Here is a 15,767-nt window from a genome sequence, read left to right as displayed (position 1 = left end):
GAGCACAGGGAAACCAAGGTCTCTGAAGCGAAAAAGATAAACCCTTAGAGTAGAGAAGAGAAAAGTGCCCACCTTCAGCAAGACAAGAGAGCGACTGACTAATCCAGTGTGCGGTCACAGAGCACGCAAACACGCATTACTCAGCCCCACCGTAGGCCACGGAGGATGACGAAGTTGTCTAAATGATTACCTTGAGAAATGGTTTGTGCTACTGTACGCGGTCATAGTGGACTTTTCCTTAGCTGTCGTGACATTTGATGTGCTGTCTAGGTCTTAGGACAGGTCCTTCGAAAAGAAAATGTGAGTGTGTATGTGCATCTCTCCCAGTTGGGGGTATTGCGTTTGATGGTGAACAGCACTGTTGTTTGGAGATGGCTCACTAGGGAAGGTGACGGGTGCACACACACAAATATGCTCTTTCACACATTCACTTTCGCCATCTCTCAGATGCGCATCTGTATCACAATCTTGTATTACACATGTTGCAGGCGTTCACACACACACACACACACACACAGTGAGTACCTTGCTTTGGGAGTTATAGTGGGAGCTGCGGGCGTGGCTGAGCTGGGCAATGGACTGGTTGAGTTTCTCCTGCTGCTGAGAGAGGTACTGCTGGTAGAGCCCAAGCAGCTCCTGACACTCCCGATACTGCTGCTGTAGGCCTGGGCCACAGGGGGCTGGGGTTAAGGGTCATATTAGTCTCCATTTTTCTTCCTTTCTTGTAATACGTTTTTATTTACATTTTGCAGACATGTCACATAACATAAGCCCAAAATAACATCCCACCCACCACCATCATTAAGCCAGCAAAGTGAAAGACAACAGTGAGTTTCAACTCAAGATGTTGAAAAAGAAAAACTGAAAAGAAAGAGCATGATAAAAATGTTGGGCGGGTAGAGCTTTCCAGATTTCTCCATCTGGGTCGGGCCAGGCTGAGCAGAGCTGGGCAGTGATGCCAGATCTGGGTGCCAGGTTGAATGCCAGACAAGAGAGCTCATCTGGAGCAAAACCACTGCTGAGCATGAGGGGCCTGCTAATGACAGCACCGCTCGTACACACAACCGGGCTCTGAGTGAGGTAGATATATACTTCCATTGCAACCCCTACCTTATTAACAAAGCATCACATACACAGTGCATTGGAAAGCATTCAGACCTCTTGACTTTTCAAATACGTTAGAACCTTATTCCACAATTGATTAAATCGTTTTCTTCCCTCAATCTACACACAATACCCTATAATGACAAAGCAAAAACCAGGTCGAGAAATTTTTGCTGGTCCATTCAAGCACATTCAGAGACTTGTGCCGAAGCCACTCATGCCTTGTCTGGGCTGTGTGCAGAGGGTCGTTGTCCTGTTGGAAGGTGAACCTTCACCCCAGTCTGAGGTCCTGAGCGCTCTGGAGCAGGTTTTCATCAAGGATCTCTCTTTACATTGCTCAGTTCATCTATCCTGACTAGTGTCACAGTCCGTGCTATGGAAAAACATCCCCACAGCATGATGCTGCCACCACCATGCTTCACCGTAGGGATGGTTCAAGGTTTCCTCCAGACATAACGCTTGGCATTCAGGCCAAAGAGTTCAATCTTGGTTTCATCAGACCAGAGAATCTTGTTTCTCATGGTCAGAATCCTTTAGGTGCCTTTTGGCAAATGCCAAGCGGGTTGTCATGTGACTTTTACTGAGGAGTGGCTTCCTTCTGGACACTCTCCCATAAAGGCCTGATTGGTGGAGTGCTGCAGAGATGGTTGTCCTTCTGGAATTCTCTCACATCCCCACAGACAAACTCTGGAGCTCTATCAGAGTGAACATTGGGTTCTTGGTCACCTCCCTGACCAAGGCCCTTCTCCCCGACTGCTTAGTCTGGCCAGGTGCCAGCTCTAGGAAGAGTCTTGGTGGTACCAAACTTCTTCCATTTAAGAATGATGGAGGCCACTGTGTTCTTGGGGACCTTCAATGCTGCAGACATTTTTTGGTACCCTTCCCATGATCTGTGCCCCGACACAATCCTGTCTTGGAGCTCTACGGACAATTCCTTTTACCTCATGGCTGGGTTTTTGCACTGTCAACTGTGGGACCTTATATAGACAGGTGTGTGCCTTTCGAAATAATGTCCAATCAATTTAAATTTGCCGAAGGTGGACTCCAATGAAGTTGTAGAAACATCAAGGATGATCCATGGAAACAGGATGCAGCGGAGCTCAATTTCAAATCTCTTAGCAAAGGGTCTGAATACTTATGTTAATAAAGGTATTTCTATTCTGTTATTAATGTGCAAACATTTCAGAAAACCTGTTTTTGCTTTGTATTTATGGGGTAGTGTGTAGATTGATGAGGATATAAAAAAAATTAACAAAATTACATCCATTTTAGAATAAGGCTGTAACGTAACAAAATGTGGGAAAAGTCAAGGGGTCTGAATACTTTCCGAATGCACTGTAGGTAGACCCACAGATAATTTGCATTGCACCAACAATAACACATTACCACCTCTAGTCACCCCTCAAGATGGGTACACACAGTCCCAAACACACTCCTACCAACCAATACCCATAAACCTCCCTGCTGCAGGCCATATCCTTTTATGGATGGGCAATAGCCCCAGGCTGATGACTTTCTCAACACATCACCTTTTAAAAGTCCTCGATTTGGGAGCAAATTAAAAGTTTTCAAAGTGAAGCCATAATGAAGATGAAGATACGCTAGGAGAAAACACTTTTGTGTCGGATGAGTTCAACCAAGCCTGGGAAATGAAACGGAGCATGGGAAGAGAAAGGCTTCTTTCATAAACACTAAACACTCTACGGACTGCAAGGCGCTACAGAGGGTAGTGCGTACGGCCCAGTATATCACTCGGGTCAAGCTTCCAGCCATCCAGGACCTCTATACCAGGTGGTGTCAAAGGCCCTAAAAATTGCCATAGACTCCAGCCACCATAGTCAGACTGTTCGCTCGGGCACGGCTAACAGGTACCCCCGCACATTGACTAGCAGTCTATGGAAAAAGTATGACAGTAATCAATGTTTTAGTTTAGTTTCCCTGGCACTGTTTCCAAATGTTTGAGCATTTGTGGCACAAATCCCATTCAAGTCATGAGACCGATATTAGATTTTCATCATGTCCAAATCATTCGAAAGTTTACCCGTGAAGCTCAAGTCAAGTATAGACGATTTGAACATGAAGCGCGAAAAATACTAATATCGGTCCCATGACTTGAATGGGATTCGTGCCATAAATACTAAAACATTAGCATTTGGAAACTAAACCAAAGCATGGATTGCTGTCATAGCTTGTCCATAGACTGCTAAAAAAAAACTAAAGCATACTTTTGTAATTTGGGTGAACTATCCCTTTAATGTTGGTAGTATAATATCCTCTGGGTTATCATCAGATTCCTTTTATTCAAAAGGAGCCTAATGCACGCGACCATGTCAAAGTAACCCACACAAATCTGGTATTGCAAGCATCATGCTCCAACCAAAAGTCATCACAACCACCTAACCTGGCTAGAGTGTGGGAGCGTAAACACACTATCATTAAAAAGGTTGATGGTCAAAGCAGCCCTGACGCTCAACGCCTGGTAATCTAGGGGCGACTGAAGTGCAATTGATAAGGATCTCTTCACACACCGAAAACAGTAAAACCGCTTCTTTGAGTCTTGGCCATGAGCCAATCAGAACGCACGCCCTCTTCAATCAAAGCTTCAATTTCTACGCTCCTTAAACCAAAAATATACAAAATCAAGAGTTTGCAATCGAGGCTTCAGACAGTGCCTGTCAAAATGATTCACTCACCCTGTCAGGCTGTGCACAAATGAAATAATGAAATCCACCTTAAGGTGAAACATATTTGCGCAGGAAAGGAATATTTTAAAACCTGCCAATGAGCTCTGTGCCAAATCGACTGGGTGTGTGAATGAGTGTGTATGCAGTCTCTCTCTTTCAGTGTGTGTGTGTGTGTGTGTGTAGGGCCTGGCGATGAAGAATTGATGGAAGGGGACAGTTAGCATAACTTTATGTTCCTGGCGAGGACAAATCGGTTTACAAGCAACCAACCAAATAAATAGCTGCATCAAACGCTATAGCTCAAAGTTGACTGTCTTTTGATGGTATTAAAGGTCTAACATAAATACAATAAGAACAAAGTCAACTCAAAGTTTAGCCCTTTATCCATTGCCTAAGGGAGGAGGGTAGTGTCACTTAATATTTCAACCACAGCAGGGGTATAAAAATCGCTGACTAACTTCCAAGGTTGATGAAAAAAAATGATGTGATATGTGGAGCACAGACTCAGAAATGACATTTAGTTTTTAACCTCCCCAAAACAACATGCCAAGGGGAAACAACCAAAGACAACCTTATTCAAATCGTATATTTCATTCAGCACTTGAGCTTCAAAATCGTCCTGACAGACAACATTTCAACAAGAATTGCTTTTCTCTCATCTCAGGTCTTTAGACAGAGAGATATACATCCTCCCCTTGATAACCTGGCTCTTGGTAGATAAGACTGAAGGTGAGGCAGAGGGTGTAATGGAATTAGACTTTACAAGTCTCCCTTTAGCCCGTTTGCCTTTGGTGTCTCCTTAACCTTAAAAAGATCAGTCCAGAACCCTATGTCTCAGAAGTCTCTTTACGACTGTGTGTGCGCTTTAAAAGACTGGTTATCCCATCGAGGTGCTTTAATCAGAGTTTTTCCAGCTCAAATTCCGTTTTAATGGAGTTTGGAAGTTTAGTATAAATGCCAGGTCTCGCAGCCTAAGTGCCTTTAATTGAGTTGTGCTTTCCTAATTTCCCAGCTCCGCTGCCAATTGTGCAATTTACCAGCCAACGATTACTCTTCATATTTCGCTGTGTTTCCCCCCCCTAAATTGCCGGCTCTCCCCACGTCGGTTTGACCTGAGCGGAATCGTTAAGGAGGACGACAGGAGGGGTGGGATGCAAAAGGGGAGGAAACAGAGTAATTCTGGGATGCTGCTGGAATTACAGGAATGTTGCCAGGTCATGCCAAGAGACAGTTAGCTTGTTTAGAATTAACTGGTAGCATTGCATCTGAAAGCCTTTGACAGGTCAGGAAAAAGGTAAGATATGACAAAATTCAGTGCATGATTACCAAAACATGAGACAAGAGCAAATGCCACAGTCCCACAAGGTAAAACGTCATAGACGGTAATGGTTTCAAACAACGTAATCCACAGTGATCTCAGACAGAGTGCAAATGTCATATTAAATGTCAAGATGTGGCCAAGAAGCAAAATCGTGAAAAAGCAGGGGGGAATGAAGGTACGTGTGAATGTTATAACGCTCATGGAGTATCTGGCAGACACTGAGGTTGGCAGTGGTGATATCAAGCCCTAGGCAATGCTGCCCCCTGCTGCCAGAATACAGGAAGAGCCTTAAATTCTTCAGTGGCATAGTAGGGCTGCAGTGTTTTTTTTTTACCTTTATTTAATTAGGCAAGTCAGTTAAGAACATTATTATTTTCAATGACGGCCTAGGTACAGTGCCTTGTTCATGGGCAGAACGACAGATTTTTATCTTGTCACCTCGGGGATTAGATCTTGCAACCTTTCGGTTAATAGTCCAACTCTCTAACCACTAGCCTACCTGCTGCCCACTCATGGCTGTCTTATAAATCATTGACTGATACAAGTCCGGGAAAGCAAGAAAACATCAGCAGGCACGTCAGGCCTCAAGGACGGGGGTTGAGGATACTTCAGACAGACAATGACACCACAGGGCTGACAATGTCATTAAGAGACGCCCTTGATGTGTGTGTGTATATCCGTGTGCGTCCATGGGGAAAAGGATACTCTCTCTCTCCTGTACAATGAGCTGGTTCTGCTGCTCAAGCTGTAAGATTTTGCGCTCAAAGGTCTCCTGTTCGTCCCTCAGCCTCTGTACCGACGACTCCTTCTCTTCACTCACTCTAGGTAAGAAGAGATGGAGGGTCAGGGATTATAGCAGACTGTGTACATTAACATAATTCTTGAGAAAATCCACACACCTAAAAATCCCAAATCCCTGCCAAATACAGACACTTATGTTGGATGAGCAGTTACCTGGCCAGCTCCTGGATGAGGTTGGCGATGCGCCGCTTATCCTGGGGACAGAGGTCCTTCAGAGAGGTCCTGTTCGTAGCCTGGGTCATCTCAGAGATCGCCTGAACAAAATATGCAGAAGTATGTGGACACCCATTCAAATTAGTGGATTCAGCTATTTCAGTCCCACCCGTTGCTGACAGGTGTATAAAATCGATCAGACAGCCATGCAATCTCCATAGACGAACATTGGCAGTAGAATGGCACATACGGAAGAGCTCAGTGACTTTCAACGTGGCACCGTCATTGGATTCCACCTTTCCAACAAGTCAGTTTGTCCCATTTCTGCCCTGCTAGAGCTGCCCCGTCAACTGTAAGTGCTGTTATTGTGAAGTGGAAACATCTAGGAGCAACAACGACTCAGCAGCGAAGTGGTAGACCTCACAAGCTCATAGAAAGGGACCGCCAAGATTTCTCAGTCTCCTGTCTGTCCTTGGTTGCAACACTCACTACCAAGTTCCAAACTGCCTCTGGAAGCAACATCAGCACAATAACTGTTCGTCGGGAGCTTCATGAAATGAGTTTCCATGGCCAAGCAGCCACACACAAGCCTAAAATCACCATGCGCGATGCGAAGCGTCGGCTGGAGTGGTGTAAAGCTCGCCGCCATTGGACTCTGGAGCAGTGGAAATGCATTCTCTGAAGTGATGACTAATGCTTCACCATCTGGCAGTCCGACAGACAAATCTTGGTTTGGATGATGCCAGGAGAATGCTACCTTCCCGAATGCATAGTGCCAACTGTAAACTTTGGTGGAGGAGGAATAATGGTCTTGGGCTGTTTTTCATGGCTCAGGCTAGGCCCCTTAGTTCCAGAGAAGGAAAATCTTAACGCTACAGCATACAATGACATTCTAGACTAGTGTTCCCAACCCTGGTCCTCGATTACTCCCAACAGTACAGATGTTTTATTGTAACCTTGGACAAGCACACCTGATTCAATTGGTCAAATAATCATCAAGCCCTCAATGAGTTGAATGAGGTGCGTTTGTCAAGCGCTATAACGAAACTGTACTGTTGGGGGTACTCGAGGACCAGCGTTGGGAAACACTGTTTTAGACAATTCTGTGCTTTCAACTTTGTGGCAACAGTTTCGGGAAGGCCCTTTCCTGTTTCAGCAGGACAATGCCCCTGTGCACAAAGCGAGGACCATACAGAAATGGTTTGACGAGATCGGTGTGGAAGAACTTTACTGGCCTGCACAGAGCCCTGACCTCAACCCCATCAAACACCTTTAGGATGAATTGGAATGCGTTCTGTGAGCCAGGCCTAATCGCCCAACATCAGTGCGTGACCTTACTAATGTGCTTTTGTGGCTGAATGGAAGTAAATCCCTGCAGCAAAGTTCAACATCTAGTGGAAAGCTTTCCCAGAAGAGTGGAAGCTGTTACAGCAGCAAAGGGGGGACCAACTCCATATTATTGGCCATGATTTTGGAATGTGATGTTTGACGAGCAGGTGTCCACATACGTTTGACCATGTAGTGTAGGATATTTAATTTATCACAAAATAGAAAGCCTTAAATCAGAACAAAAGAGACAATTTTTTTGGCAAGCATTGCACAACAGTACAGTATATTGACATTCTGTGTGTTACTAGCCTGTTGTATGTCAGCCTATTTCAGCCTATGTCAGCCTATTTCACAAATTAGTTAGCACTGATGAATCAGGATTGTGATCAGCATCAGAAAAACATTGCAAATCTGAGAAAAGAGGGTGGGCTTGGGAGTAGGCCTAAGTACATTTCAATTATGTATAAATGGCTGGAGTCAATCAGAAATAGCTGTGTAGTACCCAGGCTTTGTGTTTGCATGTGCCCCTGTCCGACTGGAGAGGTTATTTAAGCAATATACCACAGCTAAGGTCTGTTCTTACGCACAACGCAACGCAGAGTGCCTGGACACAGACCTTAGCCGTGGTATACCGGCCATATATCACAAATTCCTGGGGTGCCTTATTTATATTATAAACAGTTTACCAATTTAATTAGAGCAGTAAAAATGTGTTTTGATATACCACGGCTGTCAGCCAATCAGCATTCATGGCTCGAACCACCCAGTTTATAATAGTTAATAACTAGTTGGTGTTGATGGAGTGGCCCTTCTTGGCAGACCTACCTGTGGAGTGGTGAGGAGATGCTGCTGGGTGGCTGGGTTGGGGGGTGGGACTGTAGGTGCAGGGGTGGCCTGGAGCTGCCCTCTACCCATCGAGGACAGGGAAAGACGCTGGCCTTGCTTCTTATTGCCCTGGCTCAGAGGAGCCTCTCTTCGGATCTCACTGCTATAATTGGCCCTCATCTTCACCTTTCTCTCACTGATGCTGGTGCCTGATACTGACTTAAAGGCTGTCCGCAAGTGTCCCTCTCTGCTGACTCCTGAGAGAGCGAGAGACATGGTGATAAATAAAGTAGCGTTAGCAGTCAGCAATAGGAAAAGGTCAGAACATCTCACATATGGCTTTGAGAAGTCTAATAATGTCCTCACCCGGAATTAACACCACAGGTTGGTCTTCATCTGATGCTGTGTGAATTTAATTATGAAAATATATTTGGTCTCTAACAAGACCCTCACTTCAATAAAAAGCACCATGTTGAAGTTGGCTAAGGCAAGCTACTGAAGTGGGTTCATCAAGTTCCTGGCATGTGTTGATAACTTTATAGCCAGCTAGCTGGCAAGGCTTGCTTTGAACATGGTACGTTAAGGGATAGCTAACTTCCCATGAGAATCCGGCTAACGTTAACTAGTTACACAATTGTAAGTTAGCTTGCTAACATGGTATTTAACATCCCCGGCCATAGCAAACAAACTAGCTAGCTATGATAGTTTTCCAGCCAGGAGATGAACCCCTAGCTAGTTAGTTAACGTTAGCAAGAAAGGCTCCACAACTAGTAAGCAAGCTAATTACATCTAGTTAGCGATGTGTATGCATAACAGCTAGCTAACGTTAGCCTCATACCAACTCCACAGACTTGTAAAATAAAAACGTATCCTACCGTCATCGAAAGCATACTGACAATTTCGACTTCAAAACGTTTCCTATACGGGGGGGCTGTCTTTTATGGACACCATGTAAAAGGATACTGTCATTAGTCCCCCAAAATCCTGAGTTGTTATTTCCTTCCTTTGCTGCCGCCATATTGAATCAACCGCCACTCCCAGGATGCTAAGTATGGCCAAGTTGCGTAGAAACTGGCTCTTGTTAGGATGAAAGACACACTTGTTGGGGGGTGGGAGGAAAGTGGACTGATGCTGCGTTCAGAACAACTGGGTAATCGAAAAGCTCCTACTTTCGACTCAAGTGCGTTCCAAACAACTGGGATCTCGGGGGAAAAAACTGCTCCGACTGGGAAAAATCAATTTGAACGGTTATCCAACTCGGTATTCCAACTATTTCTAGAGCTCCGACATTCCGACCTAAAGATCGCTGACGTTTTAAACGCGGCATTAACATCAACAGTACCACATCCCTGTGATTGCGTGTCAAAGGCTCTACGTGACTGTAAACATACATCTGTAGATGAGACTAGATGCTCATGTCTGCGTCCTAACTATCGGAGTCATTTTCCCAAAGGCGAGGCGCGAAGGCAGGCGACAAGTTTAAGTAAAACAAAAAGCACATAGAAATTCATGCTTGTCTCTCACCTTTAGTAAAGATATTCAGTTTATTTTTTAGTAATAGACATTGTCGTTATCTATAAAGTTATGTACATCAAATTGTCGTTATCTATAAAGTTATGTACATCAAATCCATCATTGGGAGCGGTTGGTTAAATCAAAACGTTCTCTTCAGGCCTAGATCAAGGGATAAGTTTTAACTATTGAATTGTGTGTGAGTATCAATAGTCATTTGGTATTGAATGTAATGAAATATATAACAAATTATAAGCCAATGTATTTGATAGGAATGTTCTATATTACTTCAGTGTAATCATAATCTACAAAATAGAGCCCAGAACATCTCACAGAGAAGTCTGATTTAATAGTTGATCGAGCAAAACCGTCTTTCAGGCATTGTGCTCCATTTTTGGTTTGTCATTAGCCAAGGAAAGTCTAAGCATTGCCGTACCGTTCTCCTCTCCTCCATGACCTGGAAACTGATGATCGAGGAGAATGACAATTCGTTAGGATTGCCTTCTTTGACAGAGGAATGCACAAAAGAATCCTTGGGGCAGGTAGCGTGGAATGGTTTTATAATCCACATTTTTACAATTATTCTCTACTTATCATTTTATCTATAACATGTCTTGCACAACTAGCTACATTTGTTTTTATCACTTTACACATTTATTTTGGGATTCCACCCCTGTAAACATAATTTACCTGATGACTCGTGAGCAGAGGAGGAGTCTCATTTCATGCCAAGGCATTTGTTTCCAGAGAGAGGAAGGAGTTGAGGTGAGCCAACCATTTGAGATTCTCCCACTGAGAATTTTAATGGTGTGTGTTGCCTATCCTTAAACCCTAGGGGCCACCATATTTATTTTTTCACAACTTATAAACATTGTAGAAAGTATAATGGAAAATTGCATACAAAAACACAACCCATTAGCTAAAACAAAACATTAACTACCAATACGATACGTTATTGCAGCATAATGATAGGAAGAAATCACAAAAACAAGGAGATTTACAGGCTTTGTCAGCTCACTTTATTGAATGACTATTTTATACGAGAACATTTCATCGGGAACTCATGTTGTTTGACTCCTTGTTGATGTCTCTCTTCAGGGCTGCACTTAATTTTTCAGCTTCTTTTCCCTAAATGGATTAACAAGAAAAAGGATAATGTATTTTTTGTTTATTTTATATGTAGTTGCACATCATTGATCTGTAATCTGGGTTCATTAAAGTCGACATATCTAAGGAAATCGGAGAACAAAATATTTGATTATACCTTGCCAACTTCACAACTCTTTGCTCTCATTTTGTTGACCTGTGACTCCTGAGCTTCCTCCAGCTCATGCTGCAGCTTCCTGTACCTGAACAGGTGAGTGTTGGCCTGCTCTTCCTGTAGGGGTGTCAAAACACTATTTAATATTCATATAATGTAAATAAAATGACATTAAAATAAACAAAACATTTAAAGTCATGTAGAATAACTGAATGATAGAGTCAAAGTAATGAGTGTGTCTGATTGATTGACAGATCTGATACCATAACTACACTATTTTGTTATTTATTTATTGAGACTCATGCATGCATTACAATGAAAGGAAGGAGTTTATATTTTATACAGTTTTTTTTTTCTCTGAATATAAAAGGCCGTGGCAGGGGGCATGGCAATGGGCGCGGTCTGCCGGTTAGTGTGGCTGAATTTAAAAAAAAACTTTAGCAGCCCCTATCTGCTTTTAGCACTGCTAGTATTTACACACTAGTGGTGCTGGGAATTAGCTTGCTAAAAAACAGGAATAAAATAACATTTCAACTTACTCTGTTGATTGTCTGTAGGCTTGTGTCACGCCCTGGTATTAGTATTTTGTGTTTTCTTTATTATTTTGGTCAGGCCAGGGTGTGACATGGGTTATTTATGTGGTGTGTTTTGTCTTGGGGTTTTTGTAGGTCATGGGATTGTGGTTAGTGGGGTTGTCTAGAATAGTCTATGGCTGCCTGGAGTGGTTCTCAATCAGAGGCAGGTGTATATCGTTGTCTCTGATTGGGAACCATATTTAGGCAGGCATATTCTTTGAGTGTTTTGTGGGTGATTGTTTCTGTCTCTGTGTTTGTTGTCACTTTGGTTTTTCTTTTTGTTTTCTTGTTTTGGAAGAGAAGAGAACGTGAGCCGGGTGAGCCATTCTCCTTGCGGAGATGGTGCTAAATCCATCAACACGGTCGGTCCCTGGGATTGGGCTGGCCAACACGATTCGGTTTGCTTGGAAGGAAAAGGAGTTGGAGCCTTTAGGACGGGAAACTTTTGGAAGGACTATATTGATGGGGATTCTAAAGCTGACGGTGAAGGACGTGTTTTGTTTCCAAGGCAACTCGTTGGAGGGAGCATACGACGTGGCACTACATACAGAGGAGAAACACGATGATATCCTGAGAAGGGCAAGAGCAGTGGGAGGTGAGAGGCCGATGAGCCACTATGAAATAACAAGCCTGGCGAGGAACAACTTTAGGGTTGTAACTGTCAACATTTACAACCCATATGTTAAGGACGAAGAGGTGAGGGCCTTTCTGGGGAGATACATGGATAACGTCTCCTCAGCAAGGCATCTCAAAGACTCCCTTGGGTTTTGGAATGGGAGGAGAGGCTTCCAGGCCCTGCACAGTCCGGTCTGCATGGAGCCGCCAGTCTGCATGGAGCAGCCAGAGCTGCCAGTCTGCATGGAGCAGCCAGAGCTGCCAGTCTGCATGGAGCAGCCAGAGCTGCCAGTCTGCATGGAGCAGCCAGAGCTGCCAGTCTGCATGGAGCAGCCAGAGCCGCCAGTCTGCATGGAGCAGCCAGAGCCGCCAGTCTGCATGGAGCAGCCAGAGCCGCCAGTCTGCATGGAGCAGCCAGAGCCGCCAGTCTGCATGGAGCAGCCAGAGCCGCCAGTCTGCATGGAGCAGCCAGAGCCGCCAGTCTGCATGGAGCAGCCAGAGCCGCCAGTCTGCATGGAGCAGCCAGAGCCGCCAGTCTGCATGGAGCAGCCAGAGCCGCCAGTCTGCATGGAGCAGCCAGAGCCGCCAGTCAGCCAGGATCTTCCAGATCTGCCAGTCAGCCAGGATCCGCTATTCAGCCAGGATCTGCCAGTCAGCCAGGATCTGCCAGAGCCGCCAGTCAGCCAGGATCTGCCGGATCTGCCAGTCAGCCAGGATCTGCCAGAACCACCAGCCAGCCAGGATCTGCCAGAGCCATCAACCTGCCCGAGCTTCCCCTCAGTCCCAAGCTACCCCTGAGTCCCGAGCTACCCCTCAGTCCCGAGCTGTCCCTTAGTCCAGTGGGGCCCTTGGTGAGGGTTACTAGGCCAAGGTTGGCGGCGAGGGTTGCATATCTAAGGAAGCGTATTAAGCGGACTAAGACATTGTTGAAGTTGGGTCCACGTCCCGCGCCGGAGCCGCCACCGTGGACAGACGCCCACCCGGACCCTCCCCTATGGGAGGGGAGTCCGCGCCTTGGGGGAAGGGTTCTGTCACGCCCTGGTCTTAGTATTTTGTGTTTTCTTTATTTTGGTCAGGCCAGTGTGTGACATGGGTTATTTATGTGGTGTGTTTTGTCTTGGTTTTTGTAGGTCATGGGATTGTGGTTAGTGGGGTTGTCTAGAATAGTCTATGGCTGTCTAGAGTGGTTCTCAGAGGCAGGTGTTTATCGTTGTCTCTGATTGGGAACCATATTTAGGCAGCCATATTCTTTGAGTGTTTCGTGGGTGATTGTTCCTGTCTCAGTGTTTGTTTGCACCAGGTAAGGCTGTTTAGGGTTTCACGTTACGTTTATTGTTTTGTATTGTTCGTGTTTATCATCTTCATTAAAGATGTATCGAAATAACCATGCTGCATTTTGGTCCGCCTCTCCTTCGACGGAAGAAGCTTGGTCCTTATGCAGGGGGGAAATTGAGAACAATTGAGAAAAATCATCGAATAGAACATAAATTAAACAGACTTTCCAAACTTGGGTCTGTTGTAGAACCACTTCCTCTCTGCTTACCTCATGTCAAAATAAGCCCTGCACGTGCTCCATACCTGCACAATAAAGCAATAACTTGTGGGGGACTTATTTTGACATGAGGTAGAGAGGGACTGACCTCGCTGAGGTATACTGCATAGGTCGACAACAGACCCACCCTTAGAAATTCTGTTTAATTATACATTCCGTTAATGTTATTTTTTTCTATACATTCCCCCCCTCCAAGGCTACAGACAATCAATAGTAAGTGGAAGTTGCTGTTTAAAGCTAATTTCCTTCAAATCTGTGAATTTTGCCATGGCTAATGATGTGTTCCTTTGCTCAAACATAACAAAAGCAATACTGCTAAATTCAATATTTTAGGAATTTTCTATATTCTCTGACTGTCTAGCTTTTATTTAGGTGATTGTTATAGTTCTCAAATATTGTATTTTCAAATAATACATAATTCAAATAATCCCAATTTCAATTGCAGAAACATCCCTGATATATATTGAAACTACTTGCAGTGATTGTCCCTTCTGCGATAAAGCTAAAACAAAGGCTAATACACTAATGCCAAAGTTTCTGCACCTTGTAACACTACATAAATACATCTCAATAAAGCAAGATGTCAAATCAACCAAGTATTGTACTTACGGCATCCTCAGCATGTCAACCAGATCCTGGAGCCTGTTCACATTTTTCTTGTCCTCTTCAGTCTGTAGGTTGTAAAATAATATACTGTAGGCATTATATCATGTGTAGCTTTATAAATAGACTATTATTATAATTACTAAGAAAAAAATCTTAACCTGGTATGTGAGCTCCTTGACTCTTCCCTCATATTTGCAGACCCCTGTGATAGCATCCATTTCTCTGTTCAGCGTCAACTTCACCTTCCAGCTCACGGACCTGAAATAGAAGACTTCTGTGTTTTGTTCTCAGATGGGATGGTAATACTAAATTATAACTAAACTGTTGCCTTTTTCAATTATGGAGTCGACTTTCTATCAAATGAATGAACTATACATAGTTAAGGAGTTTACCCTAGCCTCCGGTTTCTGGAGTTGTTTCTTTCCGCCCTTCATGGCCAGATTCTCAGCCTCATCCAGACGGTGCTGCAGGTCCTTCACTGTGACCTCCAGGTTCTTCTTCATCCTCTCCAGGTGAGAGCTGGTGTCCTGCTCCTTCTTCTTCAGGCTGGATTACTGATAAATGAAAGTATTGTCCTTAATGTGCACATAATTATAGCACTGGCGATGTTTGGCTCCAAACAGAGATGACATTGTTACACAAACATGCTGGGGAAACTTGATTGTGCTGACAAATAATGAGACATTAATGGCCAAGACGGCTATCCTAGTCTACTTATAGTTATGTAATGTATGTAGACTCACATCAGTAATAGCCTTCTTGGCCTTCTCCTCTGCATTTCTTGCTTCCTGGACAGTGTCTTCCATTTCACCTTGGACCTGAGTAAGGTCAACCTACAGCTTCTTTTTAGTGTTGATGAGGCTTATGTTCTAAACAAGTTATGATAACGTGCTTATGTTAAAAGTAATACATGGGAAGCACATCTTTAATTGGGCATTTTGTAGACTTTACCTGGGAGTGCAGCAGTCCCACACGCTCACTGGCATCAACCAGCTCCTGCTCGACCACTTTGCGGCCTCTCTCTGTCTGCTCCAGGGCAGCCCTCAGTTCTTCAATCTCAGCCATCATCAGGTTATTCCTACGCCATGATAAACTAAAGTGTACCTTGAACGCTCCCTGAAAGTTCCTCATCTGTTTCTGGCGTGCAGCTTCCTGGCGGTTGGCATGGCTCAACTGAATCTCCATCTCATTGAAGTCCAAGTTCTAGCCCACAAACTTGGACTTGGTTATGCAGCCCTAAAGAAAATAAGCAAAATCCTAGGAATCCTGCCTTGCTTCTCAGCTCATATCAGAGACATGACAGGAGAATGACCGGTAAATAAAAATGGAGAGTAGCCCATTATTGTCAGGTGACTTGCTGTGTAAAATAATATTTATTTCCTTGCTCCATGAAATATATTCAATGCTAACAAAACAGAGTGATAGGAAA

General features: G+C 44.2%; 1 protein-coding gene and 1 pseudogene across 3 annotated transcripts in view; both read right to left on the bottom strand.

Moving 5' to 3' along the window:
• The window catches only part of LOC139369770 (protein hinderin-like), a 41,069-nt gene extending 31,734 nt beyond the window's left edge, over positions 1-9,335 (bottom strand). The window contains exons 1-6 of one of the 3 annotated variants that reach the window (XM_071109032.1): positions 9,181-9,335; positions 8,584-8,619; positions 8,218-8,474; positions 6,064-6,164; positions 5,815-5,930; positions 526-665 (exon numbers count right to left, since the gene is read on the bottom strand). In XM_071109032.1, coding sequence (XP_070965133.1) covers positions 526-665; positions 5,815-5,930; positions 6,064-6,164; positions 8,218-8,474; positions 8,584-8,619; positions 9,181-9,235 — 705 coding nt within the window. In that variant the 5' untranslated portion in view covers positions 9,236-9,335. Of the gene's footprint in view, positions 1-525; positions 666-5,814; positions 5,931-6,063; positions 6,165-8,217; positions 8,475-8,583; positions 8,620-9,092 lie in introns of all 3 variants that reach the window. The other 2 variants (XM_071109034.1, XM_071109033.1) reach the window with 2 other exon arrangements.
• A 1,444-nt stretch (positions 9,336-10,779) lies between these two features.
• On the bottom strand, positions 10,780-15,523 carry LOC139369439 (myosin-8-like; annotated as a pseudogene).
• Positions 15,524-15,767: the final 244 nt, after the last annotated feature.

The sequence above is a fragment of the Oncorhynchus clarkii genome, chromosome 17 (assembly GCF_045791955.1).
Source record: "Oncorhynchus clarkii lewisi isolate Uvic-CL-2024 chromosome 17, UVic_Ocla_1.0, whole genome shotgun sequence".
Classification (NCBI taxonomy): domain Eukaryota; kingdom Metazoa; phylum Chordata; class Actinopteri; order Salmoniformes; family Salmonidae; genus Oncorhynchus; species Oncorhynchus clarkii.
This window is presented reverse-complemented; position numbering and strand designations above follow the sequence as displayed.